This window comes from Scatophagus argus, chromosome 22 (assembly GCF_020382885.2).
Source record: "Scatophagus argus isolate fScaArg1 chromosome 22, fScaArg1.pri, whole genome shotgun sequence".
Lineage (NCBI taxonomy): Eukaryota > Metazoa > Chordata > Actinopteri > Scatophagidae > Scatophagus > Scatophagus argus.
This window is the reverse complement of record NC_058514.1, coordinates 10672158-10692650: the sequence shown is the minus strand read 5'-3', so window position 1 is coordinate 10692650 and position 20493 is coordinate 10672158. Positions and strand designations below refer to the sequence as shown.

Sequence of the window (20493 nt, the reverse complement as noted above, 5' to 3'; positions counted from 1 at the left end):
GAAATGTTTATATGTGATTGCCATGTGAACAACAAGCATCACCTTGCGCAAATCGTGTTTGTTTTGTAGTTTAATTTCGTCCTCTTTTATAACAAACCTCATTTCCCACAATACATTTCACAGTGCAGCATTTCCTTTTGGGAAATGCAGTTGATTTGGTCTATTAGAACTGCGTTTCAGCAAAATGAAATGCATGTGTTAAAAATGTTGCCCCCCCTCCAGTTTCACTAACGGGTTGTAAAAGATCGGCCGTGTACCCATCAGTGGCGTTGAAGTTTGCATGAGGAGAAGATTTATGAGATACTTGGCTGAACTACAAGGACCATAATGCATTTGGCCATCGTCGCTTCTCCGCTCACATCCGCTTGATTCGTTATTTGTGTTGGAATAAGGACTTTGTGAAACTGCAGCGATGTCAGTCCAGGTTGTGGCAGCGAAAATGGCAGAGGTCGAACTCAAAGACGTCCCCACCGGGAAAGACTTACCGGCTGGTTCCCCGATGACACCGACCTCGGAAGGCAAGAACCTCGCCAGGAACGACCCGCACGAGGCCGGTTCCTCGGCTGCTGCTTCCCCTACAGCGGAGCCCTCTGCGAAAGCCGGGGAAGGCAGCCTGGGTTTGCTCACCCCGAACCCCGCGAAGATGCCGCAAGCGTCGGCTATGAAGCGGACGGACCCGCAACAGAACGGCGGAGAGGCTTTTGTCAACCGTGACGGTACCGTTGCCGAAGCCCCGCGGATGAAAAAGGTGGGTGAGACGACGTTTTTCTCCATAGCTACTTTATTGTCGATGTTACTGGAACACCACTTAGCACCTCGCCGCAATGAAAGCTCGCTGGGAAAGCCTGCATTGTGTGACGATGCTAACGGGCTAGCTCGTCCCTACGCTGATTCAGCTGTGTCAGTTAACCCCTTTAATAATGGTTTTACGTGCTAATAACAATGTAGAGGGTATAATAAGAATCAAACACGTTTTTAAAAAAAATAAGTGTACCCTTTTCACATAGGCTGACATAGCCAAGTCTGTAGGACATGAGCTCCAGTAGGTGGATAAAAGTATTCAACTGTTTTCACAAGTTTGGTTGGGATTGAGTGTCTAAAAAGGAAAATAAGCATTTAGCTATTCCCCTTTTAGCATTGCCACGGGCAAAAATAATGTTATGCCTTTCAAAATGCTCAATCAGCAACTTGAATGAAAGCTTAAGATTGTATCTTAGCTAATCTGCTTTTGCAGTTACAACTTTTGCTTGGTCAAGAAGAAAAACAGACAGTTTAGCTAGTAACTTCCAGTCTTATGACACGTGGTATCTTATTGCAGTAATGTATGGTTGTTTTCAGTCAGAGCTTATCTATCTTATTTGGCTGTCATGACACGTTATTGGTAATGATGTGCATCCCAAGGTAAGATTGTGTTAAAGTTTTGCATCTGCTAGATAGTTTAAATGATCATTGCTCCTTGCCTGACCCCATGTCAGTATATAAAGTATAATCGCAGTCAGCTGCTTAACATGCCCTGGTAAGTTTAGTTTGACTGAGGCAGTGTCACCCAATGTGTGATCTAACTCAGTCATAATAGTAGTCGGTAATCCGTGACCCCAGGACACTCCTGTCACCTAGTTTTTTCAAACCCGATTTAGCCATTAGAGCACCTATACTTAAGTGAAGGGAGTTCCTGCCCCTGTTGCTTTTTCAAAGTTCAGATTGACTTAGCATGTTTTTATTTTCTTGGCAAGCAAGGATAAAAAAAGAGTGCTTAGATGTGGTTGTGCCTTAAATTAATCTAATCTTTCTGTCTCTCACAAATCCTTGATTGGGATAGAAGTGGCTCTAAGGGGCAATGTTCAAGGGAAGAACGGTTTTGATATGGAATCCTTTGAGGAAATTTGCGGCTCTATTCCTCTGATCAAAGTTATTACGAACAGTGATTTATAGCCTGTGGTCATTGTAGGGAACTTTATCAGTGATGGTCAGATTTAGGAATTGATTTTAGATATGTGCATGGTGAGACCGATTTATCAACTTCCTGGCATGTGTTTTTAACAAAGTCATTGTTAATATATTTTGGTTTCGAAACTGGCTTAACAGTCTGTGTTGATTAGTTTGTGCTCTGTCTTTCACATGAATGAAAAATCCTCGTTAACTGTGTTTTCGCTGTGAACAGTTGGGATAGAAAACCTAATGGTTTGCCGATTGTCAGGGTGAAACCTGGGGAACAAGACAGATGGGATACACGCACCACCCACACCCACTCCTACACAAAGACAATGATCTGATCTTGTTGGACGACTCATAGGGACACCCCAATAGAAACCCCAGAGGAGGAGGGCAGGATAGTACTACGTGAGAATGGACTGCGCACAGACAGCAGCTCAGAGCAGATGGCTTTACGTACCTCAGATTGTCACAGTAATCAGGAATACAGAAGTCAACCAGCTGTTAGGAACACTGGGACCACAGGCTGAACCACACCGGTGGGGTGGGTCGGGGGGGGACGGGGGACGGGACGGGACGGGACCAGAACTGGAAGTTCCAGACAGCAACAGCCACATCTGGTTTATCGAGGAGACCAGGTTCACATCCAAGACCATGATACAGAGAGTTCATTTCCAAAGTGCTAAATGTTTTTTTTTTTTATTTAATAAAAATATCGCGATCAAAAGCTTATCTTTTAGTATCTCTAGTAATAAAGAAAGTTGTCTCCGGTTAATGTCTCACTTATATTTAGTTGCCAATTGTTCTGCTGTGTTTTTAACAATGTTATTTTGGAATAAAACATGAGGTTATAGGTGGTAGAGACCATAGGCTCTGTTTTTTTATTTACCGTAGATATCGTTTTTTTTTTTCATCATTTCATCATTTTTTTTAATTCATAAAATGCACAGTCTTAGTAATGGATGGACATACATAGGAGGAAAAATCCATCCATTATAATAAATTAAGTACACAGTGCATTGTCGCTGCGATAGTCTGATCAACCACTGTAGTGTTTATCCACCAGGACAGAAGGTTGCTTCCAGCCTATTTATAGATCACAAGTCAGTGTGGGTCTTATAGCTCTCTGCATTATAGATATATACGGCCACAGCCTGGCCTTGTGCATCTGCTGAATCCTGCTTGTTCAGTGCAGTAAAGGGTAAGTGAAGCAGTTGGGCTGATAGTGCAAGTATGCAGGCAGACAACAGCAGTGGCTGACTGAGTGACTGGATGACTGGATAGCTTTTAATCCATGTCTTTATCATGTCACCACATGGGGGGATTAAAAGGGCCAGCTCTCTGTTGTAGGTGAGCCCAGATGTAAGCTTTTCTGCTCAGCGATGAGTTTCATTGTAACCCACACTGACTTGGTACGAATATCTATAATATAATATAATATAATATAATATAATATAATATATATCCAGGGTGATACCTTCTTGGGAAGAGAGGGGAAATGAGCAAAGAGCTCTGCGGGCACCTAGACTATATGCAAGCATGGACACTGTTCATGGGTATGTAGTCTAATGCTGCGGCAAGCCTTGTTTTAGTCACATACTGTTTTAAAATTTGGTATTCTGTCTGGTGTAGCATTAGAGTGGTTAGACAGTTTTTACAGCAGGCCAACCTTACTTGTGCGCCATCATGATACTGACATCATCAATTCTCACAACCTTTGAAATTTGTCATTGACTAAACTTCCTTACACTGTTTTAGGAAAGCTTGCACGGTGATGTTTTTGAATGAGTGCAGAGACCAGTGTGTTAGTGAGGTCATCCCTCTCTGACGTAATGTTATGTCACCCACTAAGCTGGTGTTCCTGGTAGCACGCACTGGTAAGCAGGCTTACACTTACCTGTAGCTGCTCTACTTGGCAAGAGAATTGTGTTGAAGAAGAGTTTATGTATTCAGAAAGACATCTGGTGTTTATTACAAAGCTCAACTTTCTCCAGTCCAGTTCGGCATCTGCATCAAATGCATGTACTTTGCTCTAGAGGCCCATTGAAAACCTTTTTGGGAATCCATTAAGTGTTGCATATCATGTTTCCTAAATGTGATCCCTAAGCATTTGTGTTGATGGCATTTTGTTTAAAGATCCCCTCCACTCATGTATTCAGGTGTACATTTGCATAAAAAGTATAATTGCCACATTAAAATCCTTGAAATGGCACCAATTCCTTGTCCCTCATCTAAAGTGACGGAATATATGAATATGCGAATATTTTAATTTTAAAAGTTGAACTGTCGGACACCATATGTGTCTTATTTCACTGTAAAGTCTATTCTCAGTGTCTGAGCACTGGAGGTTTCATGTTTCCACATCTCACTTGTGGATTGGTTTCCAAACTATTTGTGCTGTCACAAATCATTTCACATGACAAATTTACACTTTTAGCAGATGAATGTGAAACAGCCTTATTGTTCCTGACTCACTGTCTGACTGCACATAAATCACACTACAAAGTATAGTTCAAACATTCAGCTGTAGGAACAAGAAGAAAAACACTTTTTTGACTGGTGGAGGACATTTAAACTTTGTCTAAGCCAGCTTGCCATGTTGCTCCATTACACTGGTTTCAGTGAGGTGGGATAAGTTAGTGGCAAGCAGCTGTAACTTTTTGAACTCTGTGTGCTATTAGTTCTTTTCCCGGCTTGCTCGTGAGTTCCATTCATATTCTCATATACAGCATTATCTATTCAAGCATAAGATGTAACTGGTCATCTTCATCTGCCCTTAACTGTCCCAGGCTACAAAGCAGAACATGTTCCTTTGCCTCCCCTAGATGCCCTCTCATGTGTGAGTCACTTCTGAGACTAAGCTGGTCTGTATGTGTCTGAGTACATGCTGAATAGTAATCACATGTACTTCCTCAGGGGATCCTCTTACCTTGTAGTCAAAATATTGTCAGAACCTAATCCTACTTTTGTCTTAAAAGAGTGAATTTTGGGAGTAATTGTTTGACTGAGGTCATGTCAACTGCTCTTAAACTGTACAGCTACTGCTATAAAGTAATAATTAACAGTATGAATGGCTGTATTTGTTCACGTCAGAATAGAGGTCATTAGAACCAATAACGACTGTTTAACACTGCAGCTAGAAAAGATGTAATTAGGTCATGTTTGTGAAAAGCTGACATGCAATCTGTTTCCCCTCTTCAGACTGTAGTACAAGTGTCTTTTTAAAATTTATACATTTTAGAGTAAAAGTTTTAGAGGTTTAAAGTGTTAATGTGTACCAAATGTGATTTGAAGTGTACTGCCAGCCTTAAACACCCTTAACCACTTTAAACAGATAGAGATTGCCTTCTGCATACAAACACACACCTCCTTGCTGTGTGTTGGCAGGGGAAATGTGGAGCCATGGTGTGAAGTCTGAGAAATGCCCGGGGGGGAGTTGGGGGCACTGGATCCAAATCCAGTCGTCCCTCAGTTTTCCTCCGCCCCCCCCCCCCCCCCCCCCCAATAGATATTGAGCTCAAAAGAAAAATGTTGATTGTCCCAATCCAATCCCAAACTCTGACCCATGACTTGTGGAGCTCACAGAGGATTTAGTGAAAGCCCTTGCCACTCCATATATCCACTTTGTTTTGGACAAAATGGATACATGGAGTATATAAAATGGTTTCTCTCTCTTACATGATTTCTAACATATTGCTAGCTTTAAAACTACATGGTCAGCCTTGAAGAGGGTCTGCCTTAGTAGTAGAACATTAATATTGTTTGGGGCAACTGAGTGACAAGGGTATCTCTGTACGGCCCTGTATTGGATTAAACGTTGTGCTGCTTGTTGTGCTGACAAGAGCTTTATTGAATCATCATGGAGGACAGTAAGTAAGTTTGATGATTGTCAGGGGTCACTGGGAGGGAGCAGGAGGACGATGGACAGAGTGACCCAGAGGGTGTGAAGAACAGAACAGATATGGAGCCAGGGCTTCATGTGATGCACTTGCTAATGATATTGCACGCTTGGTTAAGGCTGCAGTGAGGAATGGGGGTAGGGAGTGGATGTTTTTACGTGTTTGTTTGAACACATACCCTGCGTGTTAATGGTTAAACATTGAGCAGTATTCATGCATCCCTCCGGCATTGGTTCTAGGGTTTCTTCTGGTGATACCTGTCCAGTCATTAATTGCTTAAAACATTGCTGTGACTGATGATGCATTTAAGAAATTGCTCAATATTTACATCGCTGTTACACACATATAATATGTATGCATATGCTTTATTCTGTATAGACTAGATGCAGTAAGCATAGCATTCCTCCTTTTCTGGTATTATTTATTTTTCTTGTTGCTTTTGCTCCTGCAATGCATTAAATTTATCTTTATAGATCATTTTGTTGATGGGGGGAATTCCATTTGCCTTTTATTCTCATTTTTGATGCATCCTGTCTTTGTATACTCTGTTCAAAGTGGCTCTTTTTCAGTATGTGTGCACTACACTTGAACTTTTGCAAATGAATGTCATGAGTGTCCAACAGTATGAAGAGGTTTTTATAATAAACTGCAAGGAATGGAGTGCTGAATGTCTGAACTAATGTGACATTTTACCAGGAAGCAGAACTAGAAATGTGTTTCAAAATAAATTGTTGTTAGTGGTGCTGTGGTGTAATTTGGCATGTCTTCTGCCTCAGCCACTCAGGGAAGAGGGAGTATATTTGGCCGGCTTTGCCCTCGGTGCACTTAGCCAAGGTTTATGGCTGTTTTTAATGACCTATGAGTGAAACCCTGATTTATCTGATCATTCTGTGATGCTGCCACTCTCCTCTTCCTCAAATTACCATTTCATAACACTTCAATTTTTTTCATCTCTTCTGTTTCTGCTAGTCCTGTTTTGCCTCGTGCACTACACTACTCGGCAGTGCTTTGTACGCAGTGTTGCCAACTCTTTACCAGCAAAAGTAGCTCAGTTTTAAAATGAAATTATGTGCGTGTGGATGTGGCTGAGATTAAACCAAAGCTAAGCATGTCCTTACTCCTCTCACTGAGTTACAAATGACACCCACCCCAGGATACAACTTCTCATAGTCTTAAGGTGTTCATGTACAGTGCATTCTCTGTCTGCCCTCTCGCAGTGTAAATCTTACCACCATGCAGCAAAGACGTGCGAGATCACACCTCCTTAACCATCCTCATCCTTGCCATAGAGACTGAATCAAGAAACTGCCTGTTGGTACTTTACACCAGTTAGACTTTCTCTCACCCGCGGGTTGCCAGACGAGATGTTCTAGCAGCTATTTTGCTGCATTATTGGATGGACAAAAACGAGAATCACAACTTTCTCCCACAGGATTTGAGATGGCAATTTTCTGTTGAGTTTAAAATTTGTAAGAAAAATATTTTTGAATAGTGATTATTTAGCGTGGTCGCATTTGTCTGTTTCAAAATAACACGTCTCTGACATAGTGACAGCTATTGTGAGAAAGACATGCAGATGCATGTGGTTTAAAGCAAGATAAATACCACAGATTTCAAATGAGGATTTGTCAAACAAAACAAAAACTAACTAATTCAGTAAAGTATGCTTTTAGCACTACCCGCTTTATTTGCTGGTGCCAAGTACATGTTTCAACACAAATACACACACACACACATGAAAAGCTATTGTGTGTTTGTTTGCCACTGAGTGTCCAGCTGTACTCTTGCTGTGATATCAAGTCAATATCAAGCAAAAATGATTAGATTAGCTTTAATTAATTCTATTGAAACAAACCATGTTCAAATGTTAATGCAGTTTCCTAAATGTCAATGAAATTTTTCTTTCAGCCAGTAGCTCTTGTAATGATCATAGCAGACCTTTTGTGACATTTCAAAACAATAGTTGATTGTGGCTACCTTGACATTAAGATAGTGTAGCTGTCCTCTGTGGTATTGGAAAAAATAAAAAAAAACAGCTCTAGTTGATCAGCTAGCTCCTGTATAAGAGTCTGTGCTTCCCTGTTCCTGAGTGTACCATTCACGTGCTTCTGTATCTGTGACTCCCTGGTCCAAATTCATTTCCTGCCGCGTCATTGCCACTTGCTATCACTGAGAGCGTACAGCTCATTGAGTTACACATCTTTTACAAGGCACAGCTTCTTGGAATCATGATGACAATGAAGTGAAAAGGAATCTTCCCGGAATCTGAGTGTGCACAAGAAGCCAGCGTGGTGTGACATTTTAAACCCCTCCGTTTGGTTACTGTTGTAGAAGTGTGTGTGTTTGTGCGTGCGACATGTATTACTCTTGCTGTGGGCACAAAAATCTGTTTACACAGTCACATTGTGAGGACCTGCCTTACTTTAGGACAAAACAGTTCCCACAATGTGACTCACTAAATATTAGAATGAAGGCATGCTGTAAGGTCAAGTTGAGGTTATGGTTAGGGTTAGGTAAGAAATGTTTTTGTCATGGTTAGGTGGTGGCTAAGCCTCCACAAAATGAATGCAAGTCTATGTAACGTCCCCAGAAGGGATGGAAACATGACTGTGTGTGTGTGTGTGTTGGTGTGTAAGAGCTGACAGTGTTGAGTTTACATGAGGATCAGTAGACAGTAGTGCATGTTAACACTGAACTGGTTGTGGAGCATGATGAGGAATGCAGCTCCATACTCAAGCACTGGATGTGAACAAAGGACCAACATTGTGTTCAAAAAGTGCTGCCTCACAAAAGGGCCCTCACAAAGCCTGAAATGAACCTCCACACACCCATCTGTCTGCCCTGCTTCCTATTAGTCAGGCCAAACCACCAACCCCCTGGCAGACAGAGGCAATAGCTGTTGAAGCCTGGAACACTACAGAGCTTGGGAATAGATAAACAGTGTACACCGTGACTTTATATGTACATGTACTTATGTGTACATTCAGTAAAGTAAGTATCAATTAAATAGCAACAAAACTTACTAAACCGATCAAAATAAGGAATTGGTGGCAGTGTGATAATACTTTGGCTGTTTATACTAAGATGCTATTTTCTTAAAGTTGCTATTGCGAACCTAATGGCAAACAGTTTCTTTTTACAGGTCCAGACAGAGCAACATAATCCTTCCTTTTTGAATTTGTTTCTGGCCAGCTGGTCAATGCAAGTCCAGTATTCATGCTCCTTTTTTTTTTTTAAACACTGTTTTGGTTTTATGAAGGAGTAGCCACCAGAGTCACCCTTCACATTACATACAGACATTTGTTGTCAATATAAAAAATGTAAACAGTACATTTCCTCACATTGCATATTGTTTATTTTTTTTTCCTGCATCCAGTGATCTAGAGCTTTAGTCAAGAGGATTTGAAAAAAAAAAAAATCAGACTCCAGCCTAATAACTAATGAAGAATTGCTTCACACTCCTAATTAAACTTATATCATTGACCCCGTAATGGGTTTATTCAGAAATAAACCAGCACCACCCCCGTCTGTGTGCCTTTGATGTAATTATACCTTCCCCACAGGGAGAGACTGCTATTTCTGGCGATTCAAAAGGAGGGGAGAAAACATGCAATCCCAGAAATCTACCACTTTATTCTTGAGACTTAATGTCTTTGGTTTTCTGACTTACGGAAGGATTCATGCTTTCATTTAGCTTCATGACTAACATTAAACAATCCGTTTGTTTTTTAATCCAGCAATAGGATTTATTGACTCCCTGGAGCTGGGGTGGTTGAAAAATAAGCTTAAAAGCATGTGCCCATGGCGATGAATGATTGCATTGGTAAATAGATGAAGTAGATGAGTATGGATGCATACAACTTGCTGTTTAATTTGTATAAAAGCCATGGTATTGTTGATGTGTCACTGGATCAAAAATACCGTGGCTTTAAAAACAGTACTTTATGTAATAATTTGTTTTCTGTCACATTTGAGAGCCAAATAGAGCCGGAAACAGTGGATGTTTCAGTGATTGGATCAATATGCTGATCACTGGAGGTCAGAGTGAATGGAGGTCATTTGATCACCATCATTGGTTTAGATCACTAACTTTCATTTTTAGCTCAAAGTTGTAGTCATCAAGACCCTGTTATACAACTGAAATGTGCTTGTGTGCATTTGTCCATTTACATTAGAGAGAAAAACTGTAGTTAGATTAATTGAGGATAATAATTAATCGGAATTTCAATTTGCCATTGACCAAAACACCATATACTGTAGCTGACCTAGTTGCAAAGAATTCTCAAATAAATAAATAACTGAAAGGGAAAAAAAACTAATTGAAGCTTGTCCTTGAATGACATATGAAGCCTGCACCCTTGGCACTCTTCCTCCATTCAGTGGCCGATAAGAAGGGAAAGGCATGTGAATGACAAGGGGGAAATACAGTTTGAGAAAGCCCTGAGTGTGTTGGCAGTTCTTCTCTCCCCCTCTCTGTTAAGAAGCAGGTAGGGTTTAATCTGTCACTAAGCCCCATCATTCATTGCCTGTTCTCCCTTAGTATCAGTGTCCCTGGCTTTTACAGTGACTATCAGACCATATCAGAAGGACAAGGATTGTTCTAGTGTAGATGACCCTGCATACTTTCCAGGGTTTTATAGCACCACTAGGATTATTCAGGGATACAGCCGTCAGTCAGCCCCTTCCAAATGAAGCTAGAGTAATTGGAAATCCTGTTTTTTGTTTGTTTGTTTTTTGTGTGTTTTGTTTCACATCACAACTCTCATCTACAGTTCTTAGACACATCAGCCACCATGAGGTTTTATAAATAACTGTTAGATAATTTGGTACAGGCATTCATATTCCTTTTAACTGCAACAGCTCTGGTGCTCCATTTGCTTTTCATATTCCGCCATTGTCAGGTCAGAATTGGAATACATCTGATACTTTGGCTTATGACCAAATACCTGCAACACAAACATTCTGTTAAGTGCTAATTGGCAAAAGTTAGGATGCTAACACTAAAGTTAGATCAACATTATACCTGCTAAATAACAGCCTGTTAGCAGCCAGTTCAAAACACAGCTGTGTTTAAGTACAGCCTTACAGAGCCACTAGCATAGCTGTCGACTATTAAGACTCGTTTGTTGACTGTACTTATGTAGCACAGGCATTTATTGCACCCAGTGAGAGCACACCTTTTAAATATGGGTTGTCAAATGATTCCCATAACAACATGTTTAAGTTGGTATGTTAAACTAAAGATAATGGTACTTGTTAGCCCTTCTTCTGTAATGTATCTGTGTTCTCTTTCACATTGTTCCATGCTGACGCTGTATGTAGGACACAGAGTGAAAGAGCAGTGGATGGCTTCCTCTGGTGCTGCTGGTGACGTGGCTTCACTGACTGTACTGAATCCCTGCGTTGGCATGAAGCCTCTGGCGATATATACGTGTTTTGTGTGTGTCCAGGCACGTGTTATGCCACTGGTAGTTGCGTGTGGGCTAAGCAACTGCCTAGTATATGCATGGTAACGGGTGTGAGCACATTTGACTTGTGCGCGTGTGTGCGTGTCTGTGTGCCATTATTTACAGTCTGAGCACTTGTCTGCGTATATAAATCAGCAGGACCCGTTCTTACATCACAGCGACCCTCAGGGCAACATGCTGCGCTGTGATACGCACACTCGCACACACCATCTCCCACTGTCTGCTTCCTCCTCACTCCTCTTTCTCACTGTTGGTCACAGTTGGATGAGAGGAAGGTTATTGAGCTCCGATTGGTGCAGCCGCCTTACCTTTTAGGATTCTTTTTTATTATGTTTTTTCAGTTGCATTGTAGGATTTCTTGAACTCATGCTACCTTTTTATTTCCTGCTGCTCTTTCAGTCACACTGTTCTCGCAGACTAGCTAGCAGCCTGTCGTATCTCGCATGCTGCACAAAACACTTTGTCCTGTGGATAATTGCATGCACAAGTATTCCAGCCGTGTGACACACCGCCATGTCGACCCTTGTATGGAAGTCAAGGTTATAACAGCTGGCTTATACCTCCCATCTTTACTAATGAACATGACACAGATAGCATACACTGGCAGGAATACATGTGTATATATCTGGTCTTGTTTCTTTTATATGCTGCTCTGATCCCTGTATTTATTGTGAGCCAATTAGATAGAAAAATCTGTCTTGTTGTTGCACTGTTTCTCAAAGCTGTGTCAGTACAGGAGCATGTAGTTTTTCTTGATGCTATTGTTTCTAATTTCAGTCCAACAGTTTAGCCCCTAATTATGTAACGAAAAACAGGGTGATTATCCTGTATGCATGTGAGTGTAATGTGACAGTAGCTTGACTTGTTGCTCAAAGTGCCAGTGATGTGCAAAATTGGTCATTACTCAGACAGAAGGTGGATACTGTGAAACATGCACATTGCCTTCCTGCTGGGCAGTTGGATTTAATGGACTGCGCTGAAAACTGTTGGCAACTGTTAAAAGATCACCTACTGTGCAACAGGTATTCTGAAACATAATTATAGTCATGATTTCCTGACTGTCGAGTTTGCAGATAAATGCGTTAAAATAACAAAATGGTGATTGAATCTATGTATTTTCTTGTGTCTCTAATAACTGCAGTTGTGATGATTATAAAAGCATAAAGCAATTTACTCAGAAGTATGAAATAATGCATAATCCAGAGAGAATACAATGATATGCTAAAAGCCTTAATTTTTGATTGAATTCAGGCCAGTGCAAGTGGATGCACGAATGATGCATGATGCAATGCATGAAATGAACACTGCTTTTGTCCCGTTGTTGCTTCTGGTAACACATTATAGAGGCTAAAACCATAGATAACAAATAAGATAAAGATAACAATACTGCTCTCATGTCCAACTGATGCCAGGGCTCATACCGAAGCAGCATGACCTCCAGCGTGACAGACTGTTCTGTGCTCGACAGTAATGGCATCAGCGATTGTCAGCCAATGTGCCAATCAACAGCAGCGTAGCCTCTCAAGACCAGGAAGCCTGTCAGCTCAATCATGGTGAACTGCACCAGATAACAGTGTCATATAGAATGCCACTGTTGTGAGACAGTATACAGCACATGCTGTACTTTTTTTCCCATCCTCAGACATTAATTCAGTACAAGTTGAATCAGAGGGCACTGTATACCAGGCTAGCTGGGATTGTTTGATCGCGCTTCAATAAGGGAAGGAGGGAAAAGAGAGGACTATGTGTGTGTCTGAGTGTGGTGTGGTGGTAGAAGGACGCAGAGAAAAAGGAAGAAAAAGACATGGGCACTTCTTTCTGCTACAGTCTATTTTTGTTTTGCATTGTACACAAGCAGTAATCCAGGAATAGCTGTTGAAAGCACTGAAAAACATGTGCACAGCTTTTTGATGTGCCATACAAAAGCTTCCTAAAAACATGCACATAATGAACCATGGTCTTCTCTCCAGTCTGTCAAGTTGTAAGGAAGAGTAGTGTGCAGTAGGAAAGGACGAGGGAAAAGTGATTAAAATAAAGGGAGGAGAAAGCATGAACAAGTGCACGTCCTCCACAGAGCGCTGTGTGTGAGAGAGCTGAAAAACCAGACATCCGTTGCTTTGTCCAGTAGCCTCTCATAAAGGCCTGAAAGACGGCTAAACAAAAAGATTTGAAAAAAAGATTTCATTTAAGAGCCAAGGCCAAATGTATGTTTGGAGAGATGTCGCAAGAATGTAGGTAGGTGTGTGTGTGTGTATGTGTTTTGACCACTCTTTGCTGCCAATGGTTTCTTTGTACTCACCTTCTGATAATTGAATGACTCATTGCTGATATTTATTTGTGCCCCTGGAGCAATTTGATGGACTGATTTGGAGGTGACTTTGTTGTGACTGCCAACAAGTAAGTGTGTGTGTGTGTACGTGCAGATCAATCAGAATTTCATTCCAACAAAAGTCAGGATATTTTTTTTTTTTCTGTCCCCTTCAATTTATACCTTTTTAATTAAGTCACTTTCTGATTTTTAATATTTGTTTTTTCAGTATTTTATGCGCATGGTCATTTTGGTTTTGCAGTTCTTGGCATACATGCTTCTTATTCTTTTCACCTCTCTGTCACAGGATTTTGTCGAATTGTAGGCCTGTATTTTTGTTCCCTAAATTACTCTCAGATTTGGTACTGTCGGTCAGAAGCACTTTCAGGATTTAACTTTGAGGATATTTGCAGACATTTGTTGATAGCGTTAAGCCGTTAGCAGGACATGTTTGCCCTCTCCCTGCAATCTTTTTTCTTTTTATGCCATCTCTCACTTCTCAAAGCCTTTTTGGCAGATGACATCCAAACATAAAGCTATTAAAAGCCCATTGGCACTGAATTGAGAGTACTCATCCTTGCACTTAGCTTGTCTGATCTTCTCTGTCTGTGTTTCCTTTTGAACTTTGTTTAGTCATCTTTTATACTGCTATCATCACACAGGCACTTGGCCTGGGGGGGAATTAGATAGATCATTAAAGCAAACCACTGGCCATATGCTGATGAAAGTTTTCTGTTGCTGAAAAGTTTGTCCACTAAGAACTTTGACAGCTGTAATCTTTTAGTGGTCATACTTAAAAACAAAACAAAACAAAAAAAAACTTGTTTAAGTCTTCTTGGCAAATTACACACTTTTAGGCTTGGCATCTGGATGGAAAGGATATGACCAGCCTGACTGAGCTACTTGGTGCAAACACAGTCATCCCTCCATCACTGATACAGACTTTGTGTCTGTCTGGTAATATGAGATTTCCTGGCCAGTGGCAATTTCCCAGAATGGAGCAGGTGTTGACATAACACCTACAAAATAGTATGGTTGCAAATCATGTTTTCAGTTAACATTGAAATGGGTTGCTGTGAGATTGTGTTTGATTTTGGTTCAGTGCACTTGATTATTTACGGTCAGATCCAGTCCATAAAGACCTCTTGTATCTTTTTCTGCACATTTTTTTCTTTCCAATATCTGATTTTATCTCATTCTTAGATATTACTGTAATCCGATATAGTTTGTCCCCTGTCAAAGGAATATAAAGAAAATATTTATAATGGGCACCCAAATAGAAAGGTACACAAATAAAACTGATGAGTTTTATTTTTTTAAAGTCCAATCCTGGCACACACACCCATTCGGTGTGCAGTTTTTGGCCTGAGCTCAGTTTGCGTTGCCAGCGATGCAGGCTGGGTTCCCCCAGAGGTGAGCAGTATTGAGGTGGTATAAACAGTCAGCTTCCCACTGGCCCTCATGGAGAACACTTCCTTCTTTTCACTCCCCTTGGGTTTCCTCACAAAGGATGTTGGCACAGGTCTGTACTGGCCCAGCCTAGTTTGTCTCTAGTGTTAAGTCGCCTGATGTTGGACTGTAACCACTTAACTATTCTTAAGTCAACAAAAAGAAAGAAAGACAAACAAGTGGTTTTTACTGACATGTTATATATTTGCATATTCCAGTATGTATAGTCTGATAGTCTCTAGCATTTGTTAATGCTGAAAATTTAACTTCAGTTAGCAAAACTACTCTGTTACAAGATGGCATAATTTAGCTCCCAAAGCTGGATTCTCTAATTGAAAACAATTAAATTAAATCAAATCTGAGCAAGACAGTGGCTCCTCTTTGACAGTGTTAAATATTAGTAGCTTTTAAAATGTTCCATGCTGCTCATCTAACTCCTTTAAGTTTATCTGTGCTGTGATTAATTGTGCTGTAGTGTCCCAACAACTGGACTTTTCGTAGCATGATCACATGAGCTTGCAAAGCTTTTTTTACAAGTTGAAAAAACACAGTCTGCTATTTCTTTTTTTTTACTTGTTGGTTCATATTGAGTTCAATAGAAAAAAGCTTCACCATAGCAGAATGCATCAGAAACCACAGCTGTTATCAACGTCTCCTCTATCAGGGAAGCACGTACACACAGTCAGATGTCAGTCCGAAGAGGCTCCGTTTCACTGCACATGGGGTCTCGGTATCTCTGACACAAAGACAAACACAGAGTTTCTCACATTCAGTTTCGTCTCTGTGGACAATGGCTCTTTGCTTTGGGGTTGGCGGGAGGGAGGGTGGGGGTCCAGAAATAGCACATAACTGTTGAGTTGATGGGTGATTCTTTGGTCAGCACTTTGTCTCTTTAAGGCAGAAATAATGAAAGTTCTGCAGCTGGAAATGCTGCCTTGAGGTGGTAAAAATTGAGAGAAGCTGTGTTTGAAAATTACCGTACGATGACAGAAGGCGCTCAAGTCTTTCTTATTCATTATATTGACAGTTTGCGTTCCCTATCGCCCCTCTCTGTTGTCCTCAGGTCATCTGACACAGTCCTCCCTCCTTTTGGAGTAAACATTCAAAAATTCAAACTGCTGTACAACATGCAGCAGAGGTCTGTTTATAAAATGACATTTGGCACCAGATGGATGAGCTGACAAATGTGAGACAGGAAGGAATCACTGTCTTCTCAGCCCCCTGCTTGTATTGTCACGCAAGCAAAAGCAAGTAGATTCAGCCTCCAGCTTGGAAATGAAGAGAGAAGAGCACAGAGCGTGATGGAAAGAAATGAATCGGGGAAAAAATTAAACGAACGGGAAATGTACAGGAAAACATAACCAAGTACATGTCCTGGTGGACTGGTTCAAAATGATTGTGAATATTGGCGAGCTGAACATGGGTAGGCAGAGTGAAAATTGTTTCAGTCAAATGGAGCCAAAGCATTTTGCCTTAATGAACATCATAAAATATCAGTATTCTTTCCTAGTACATTACCAATTCACAAGAGCTAGCTAGCAGCAACCTCCTGTGAGTGATTCTTAGGCTGAAGTAGGCAGGCAGAATATTCATTTTGGTTCATCATGGAAGTTAATTTTACTTAAGTTTATTCATTTTATCTTTATGAGGTAAAAGATATTTTTCATGTCCGCTGTAATATTGTCATAATTGGCTGCTTTGGATTTGTAATCAGTGACCCACACTGAAAAGTAGATGAAATCAACAGAGATTCATTATAGCTTGCATTTAGGCTCAGGCCAAATGTGGTGTTTATCGTGTTGTAGTTCAGGATAAATCTTAGTAAGTGCTGTTAGTGGTGACATGTTTCCCTGTGCGGGGCTTGAGAGAGGGCCACCGGCCCAGCTGACAGCTCAAGAGGCCCAGTCTTGGGTTGCTGCAGGGGTCTCTGCTTCATCCCATGACCGCATTGTTTTTGATTAGGATCGGGTTCCTTCCGACACAGGTGTGGAAAACATACAGCAGATAAATCTCTTCTCATCTGGAACAACTTGAAAAAGGCGAGCCGTGTAAGCACAGAGAAATCCCTTAAGCACAAATAGGATTGTGTTTTTAAATAAATATGTGTATATATTTATTTATTTATTTCCAAGTCCTCTGCAGAAACCTGGAGCAAATGTGTGGAAACCCTGCAGACAACACAGCTGTGAAGAGACTGCTGTCTCTGCTTTAGCACCACTTTCCAATTTTCCAAGTTTCCCTATAGTTACAGCTGAGTACACCCATAATACACATACACTGTGGACATTTCAGCATCATGATGCAACCATCTTTTTTTTTTTTTTTTTGTGGGAAAAAAAAAACAAGACTCCTTCCTCTTGCTGAAAAAAAATAAACTACCTTTCCATACAATCCATATCAACAGGAGGGAAAAGAAAAAAGAGCAGGATAATGAGTGAACATTAATTGGTAACTTATTCAATCAAATTATTAACTTAGTAATTGTATTATGTGGCACTGCAGTTAACATCCCATTGCCCCTGTGTCCAAGTCCAAGGGAATATTTTCAAATCACTTGTTTTACCAGACCAACAGTTCAAGTTAGTAAAGCAGGAAATGATTGTATTTGAGATCCTGCAGAGAATTTTTCTCATTTTGGCTTCAAAATGAAAAAGATTCAAGAAAGTAATGGATAATTAAAATAGTCATTAATAACATAACAATGTGTTCAACAACCAAAAGCCCCTTTATAATCAAATTAAATTCCTGTTACAGATGCAAAATTTTGCCCATAAATGACCAACGACTTTACCGTCAAGACCTGCTGGGCTCCACTGGCCACTGGAAACAAAATTTAACCTCAACAGGACTGCTCATTAGTCAGAACGAAACTGACTGTCATATTACTCATCACTTCACAGTCCTTGTTTAACGTTATGGGCTTTGTGGCAGAATTTCTGGGAAAGGAACGGCCATGCTCCATCAGCCTGGTTAAACACAAACCAAAGAAATGCGTGTGTGACGTCAGGCCTGTGCACATTTAGTTACAAATGTGTTTTGTACGAAACGGCTTTCCTGTTGGTTCATCAATCAGTGACGTCAGGCTGATGCAGTCAAAGTCCAGTTAACTGTATGTCATGGTACCTGTGTGACTATTTCAACATTTGTATGAAGAGTGATTTGCTGCTGATGTTTGGCCACACATCAGGCTAATCTAGACAGAGCCTGGATATCATCTTGCTTTCAAAGTCTTGGAAGCATTTTTGCCAAACATTACATTTTAGTGAATGAAATCTTTATCCTGTTGAAGTCAGAAAGGGATGGGTGAATGACATTTATTACATGTTTAAGACTGTAACAACAAGAGCCAAGCTTTTCACCTGAAGTTAGCATGCAGCTGTTTTTTTTTGTTGTAGATTTTTCACCTTGGCATTTAAAACCCTGTTGTTTTTCAGGTAGATCTGATGTAATCTTCTTACAAAAGGCTATGTGCTGTGCCTCTTTGCCGCACAAGATTCGAGTTTCATACACAAACACAACCCTACCTGTAACCAAAGCCACCCTCCTTGCATTGTTTTTGCAACAGCGTCTGTAGTTAATATTTTGTTCTGCCTTCCTCTTAGTGAAGGTACAGTCTGTACAAGCAGAGAGAAATTTTGCTGGTGTTTCAGACGTTTGTTACTGAATTGTTGCATTTGCGTTACTGTAAATTTTGAATCGGAGTTGGTGACCGGAGTTTTTGCCCAAATGGAAACAAGCAGAATGTGTAACCTGGTGGGCATCAAGACGATGCAGACGAGCGGAGAATCTCAAAACACAAAGGTAATGCCGAGTGTTCATGGTGGTGGTGTTGAGGCAAAAGATCAAAAGAGCTGCTTTACAGCTGTGGAGGAAAACCGTAGAGTATCATATCTCCTCACATTTACTGCTACGGTACATCTGTGCCTGTTTGTTTTCCTAATCTCCCACCCAGAGGGGTTTTTTGTTGTTTCACCTTGCTGGCCCAGACGTTCTCCCTGTCTTTGCCGCAGATCCCATGGTGTTCAGCTAGCTTGTTGACTGCTGTCAGAAAGATCCTCTGATCCTCTGCCCTGTCTTGAAACATAACTGTTTACTACAAAGTTGGAACAAACCAATTTGGAAGCGCATTCTTTCTGATAGCCAGCAAGGGGACGAGTCATCTGGTTTCAAAGTAAAGTCTGATTTTATGTAAGCTAATGAGGAAATGATCCGATTTCTTGTTTGATTTCTTACCTGAGCAAACAGTTTCCTAACAAGTTTATGGTCAAAAGTTTAAAATCTTCTTCATTACAGTATGATGTTCATTTTGTCCCATTTAAAGTAACGCTGACAATTAAGCAGAGTTAGCTTTAGGGCATGGCTACATTGTGATTGATAAGTTGCTATAGCAGCGTGTCCTCAGGCTCTCAGTCAGAGCCAGTTGGTAGTAGTCCAAAGTTGTCTTCAAGCTGCAAAAAAACCAAGATGGCAGTGGCCATAATGCCAAGTGCTGGGCTTCAAAAAAGGTAGTCCACAAACCAGTAGTTTTAAGCCACTTAGCTCCTAAAGGAAAAGCAACCTTAGGTAGTTTCTTATTTTTGTTTATAGCACTTAGAGCATTAGTGTGTGGCAAAGGAGCCCCATGCTTCAAAGAGACTTGTAACAGTTGCTTAGCAACATGTCAGCATTGTGCACATGCATCTGGACAAGACTACTTGCATTAAAAAAAACATGCTGTTAGAGTCTTTCAAACCCATACAGTCCACCTTTAGTGGGACCACCTCAGTGATCCTGGCCACTGGTACTGCTTTTTCCACCAGTACAAAACCAAGTTTTAGCAGCTCTACCTCTTTTTCCCTGCAGTCCAGTTTAGTACGACACAAACATACACACAAAGCCGAGTTGGAAAGTGGCAGTCTTGGTTGAGCTCCCATGTGTCTCAGTATTGAGTTAACATTCATTATTCACATGTCATTATCCTCCCAATCAGTCACCATCCATAATGTAAAGGAGTGAATGACAAGGTTAGAGAAGGGGGAGGGAAGGTGGAAGATCATAAATGTCACAGAAAAAGGGGGAGAGATGGAAGTGGGAGAGAGACTGGCAGATCAAAAATCTACTTTCCTGTAGTTGATTCTACAGAAAACATGAGTAGATGAGTAGTTTGTTCAGCTCAATGTATTTCTCGTCTCCTAAAAATATTTGTCTTGAGGTTCCTATTTAAAATGAGTGATGAAAGAAAATCAACCCCAGTTATGTTGTAAATATTTGGATGTTTTGATTGACGTAATAACTTCTCTGCCCCCAGCTGCTCTCTAAATGTTGATTGAACTTCAAATAATGATTTTTCCACAATAGCAGCCAGTGTTTTGGAAAATAAGCTGTTTTACATCTTGCTGAGTCATGCAGACCTCTTCCTAAGTGGCACTCTAATGTACCAGTATAGGAGCAAAGTGTT

The 20493-nt window shown here is 40.7% G+C and overlaps 1 protein-coding gene across 2 annotated transcripts in view; it reads left to right on the top strand.

Annotated features, from left to right (window-relative positions):
- Positions 1-350: 350 nt before the first annotated feature.
- ahcyl2b (adenosylhomocysteinase like 2b) overlaps positions 351-20493 on the top strand; it is a 42295-nt gene continuing 22152 nt past the window's right edge. The window contains exon 1 of one of the 2 annotated variants that reach the window (XM_046378437.1): positions 351-748. In XM_046378437.1, coding sequence (XP_046234393.1) covers positions 413-748 — 336 coding nt within the window. In that variant the 5' untranslated portion in view covers positions 351-412. Of the gene's footprint in view, positions 749-18218; positions 18858-20493 lie in introns of those variants that run through there. The other variant, XM_046378438.1, reaches the window with a different exon arrangement.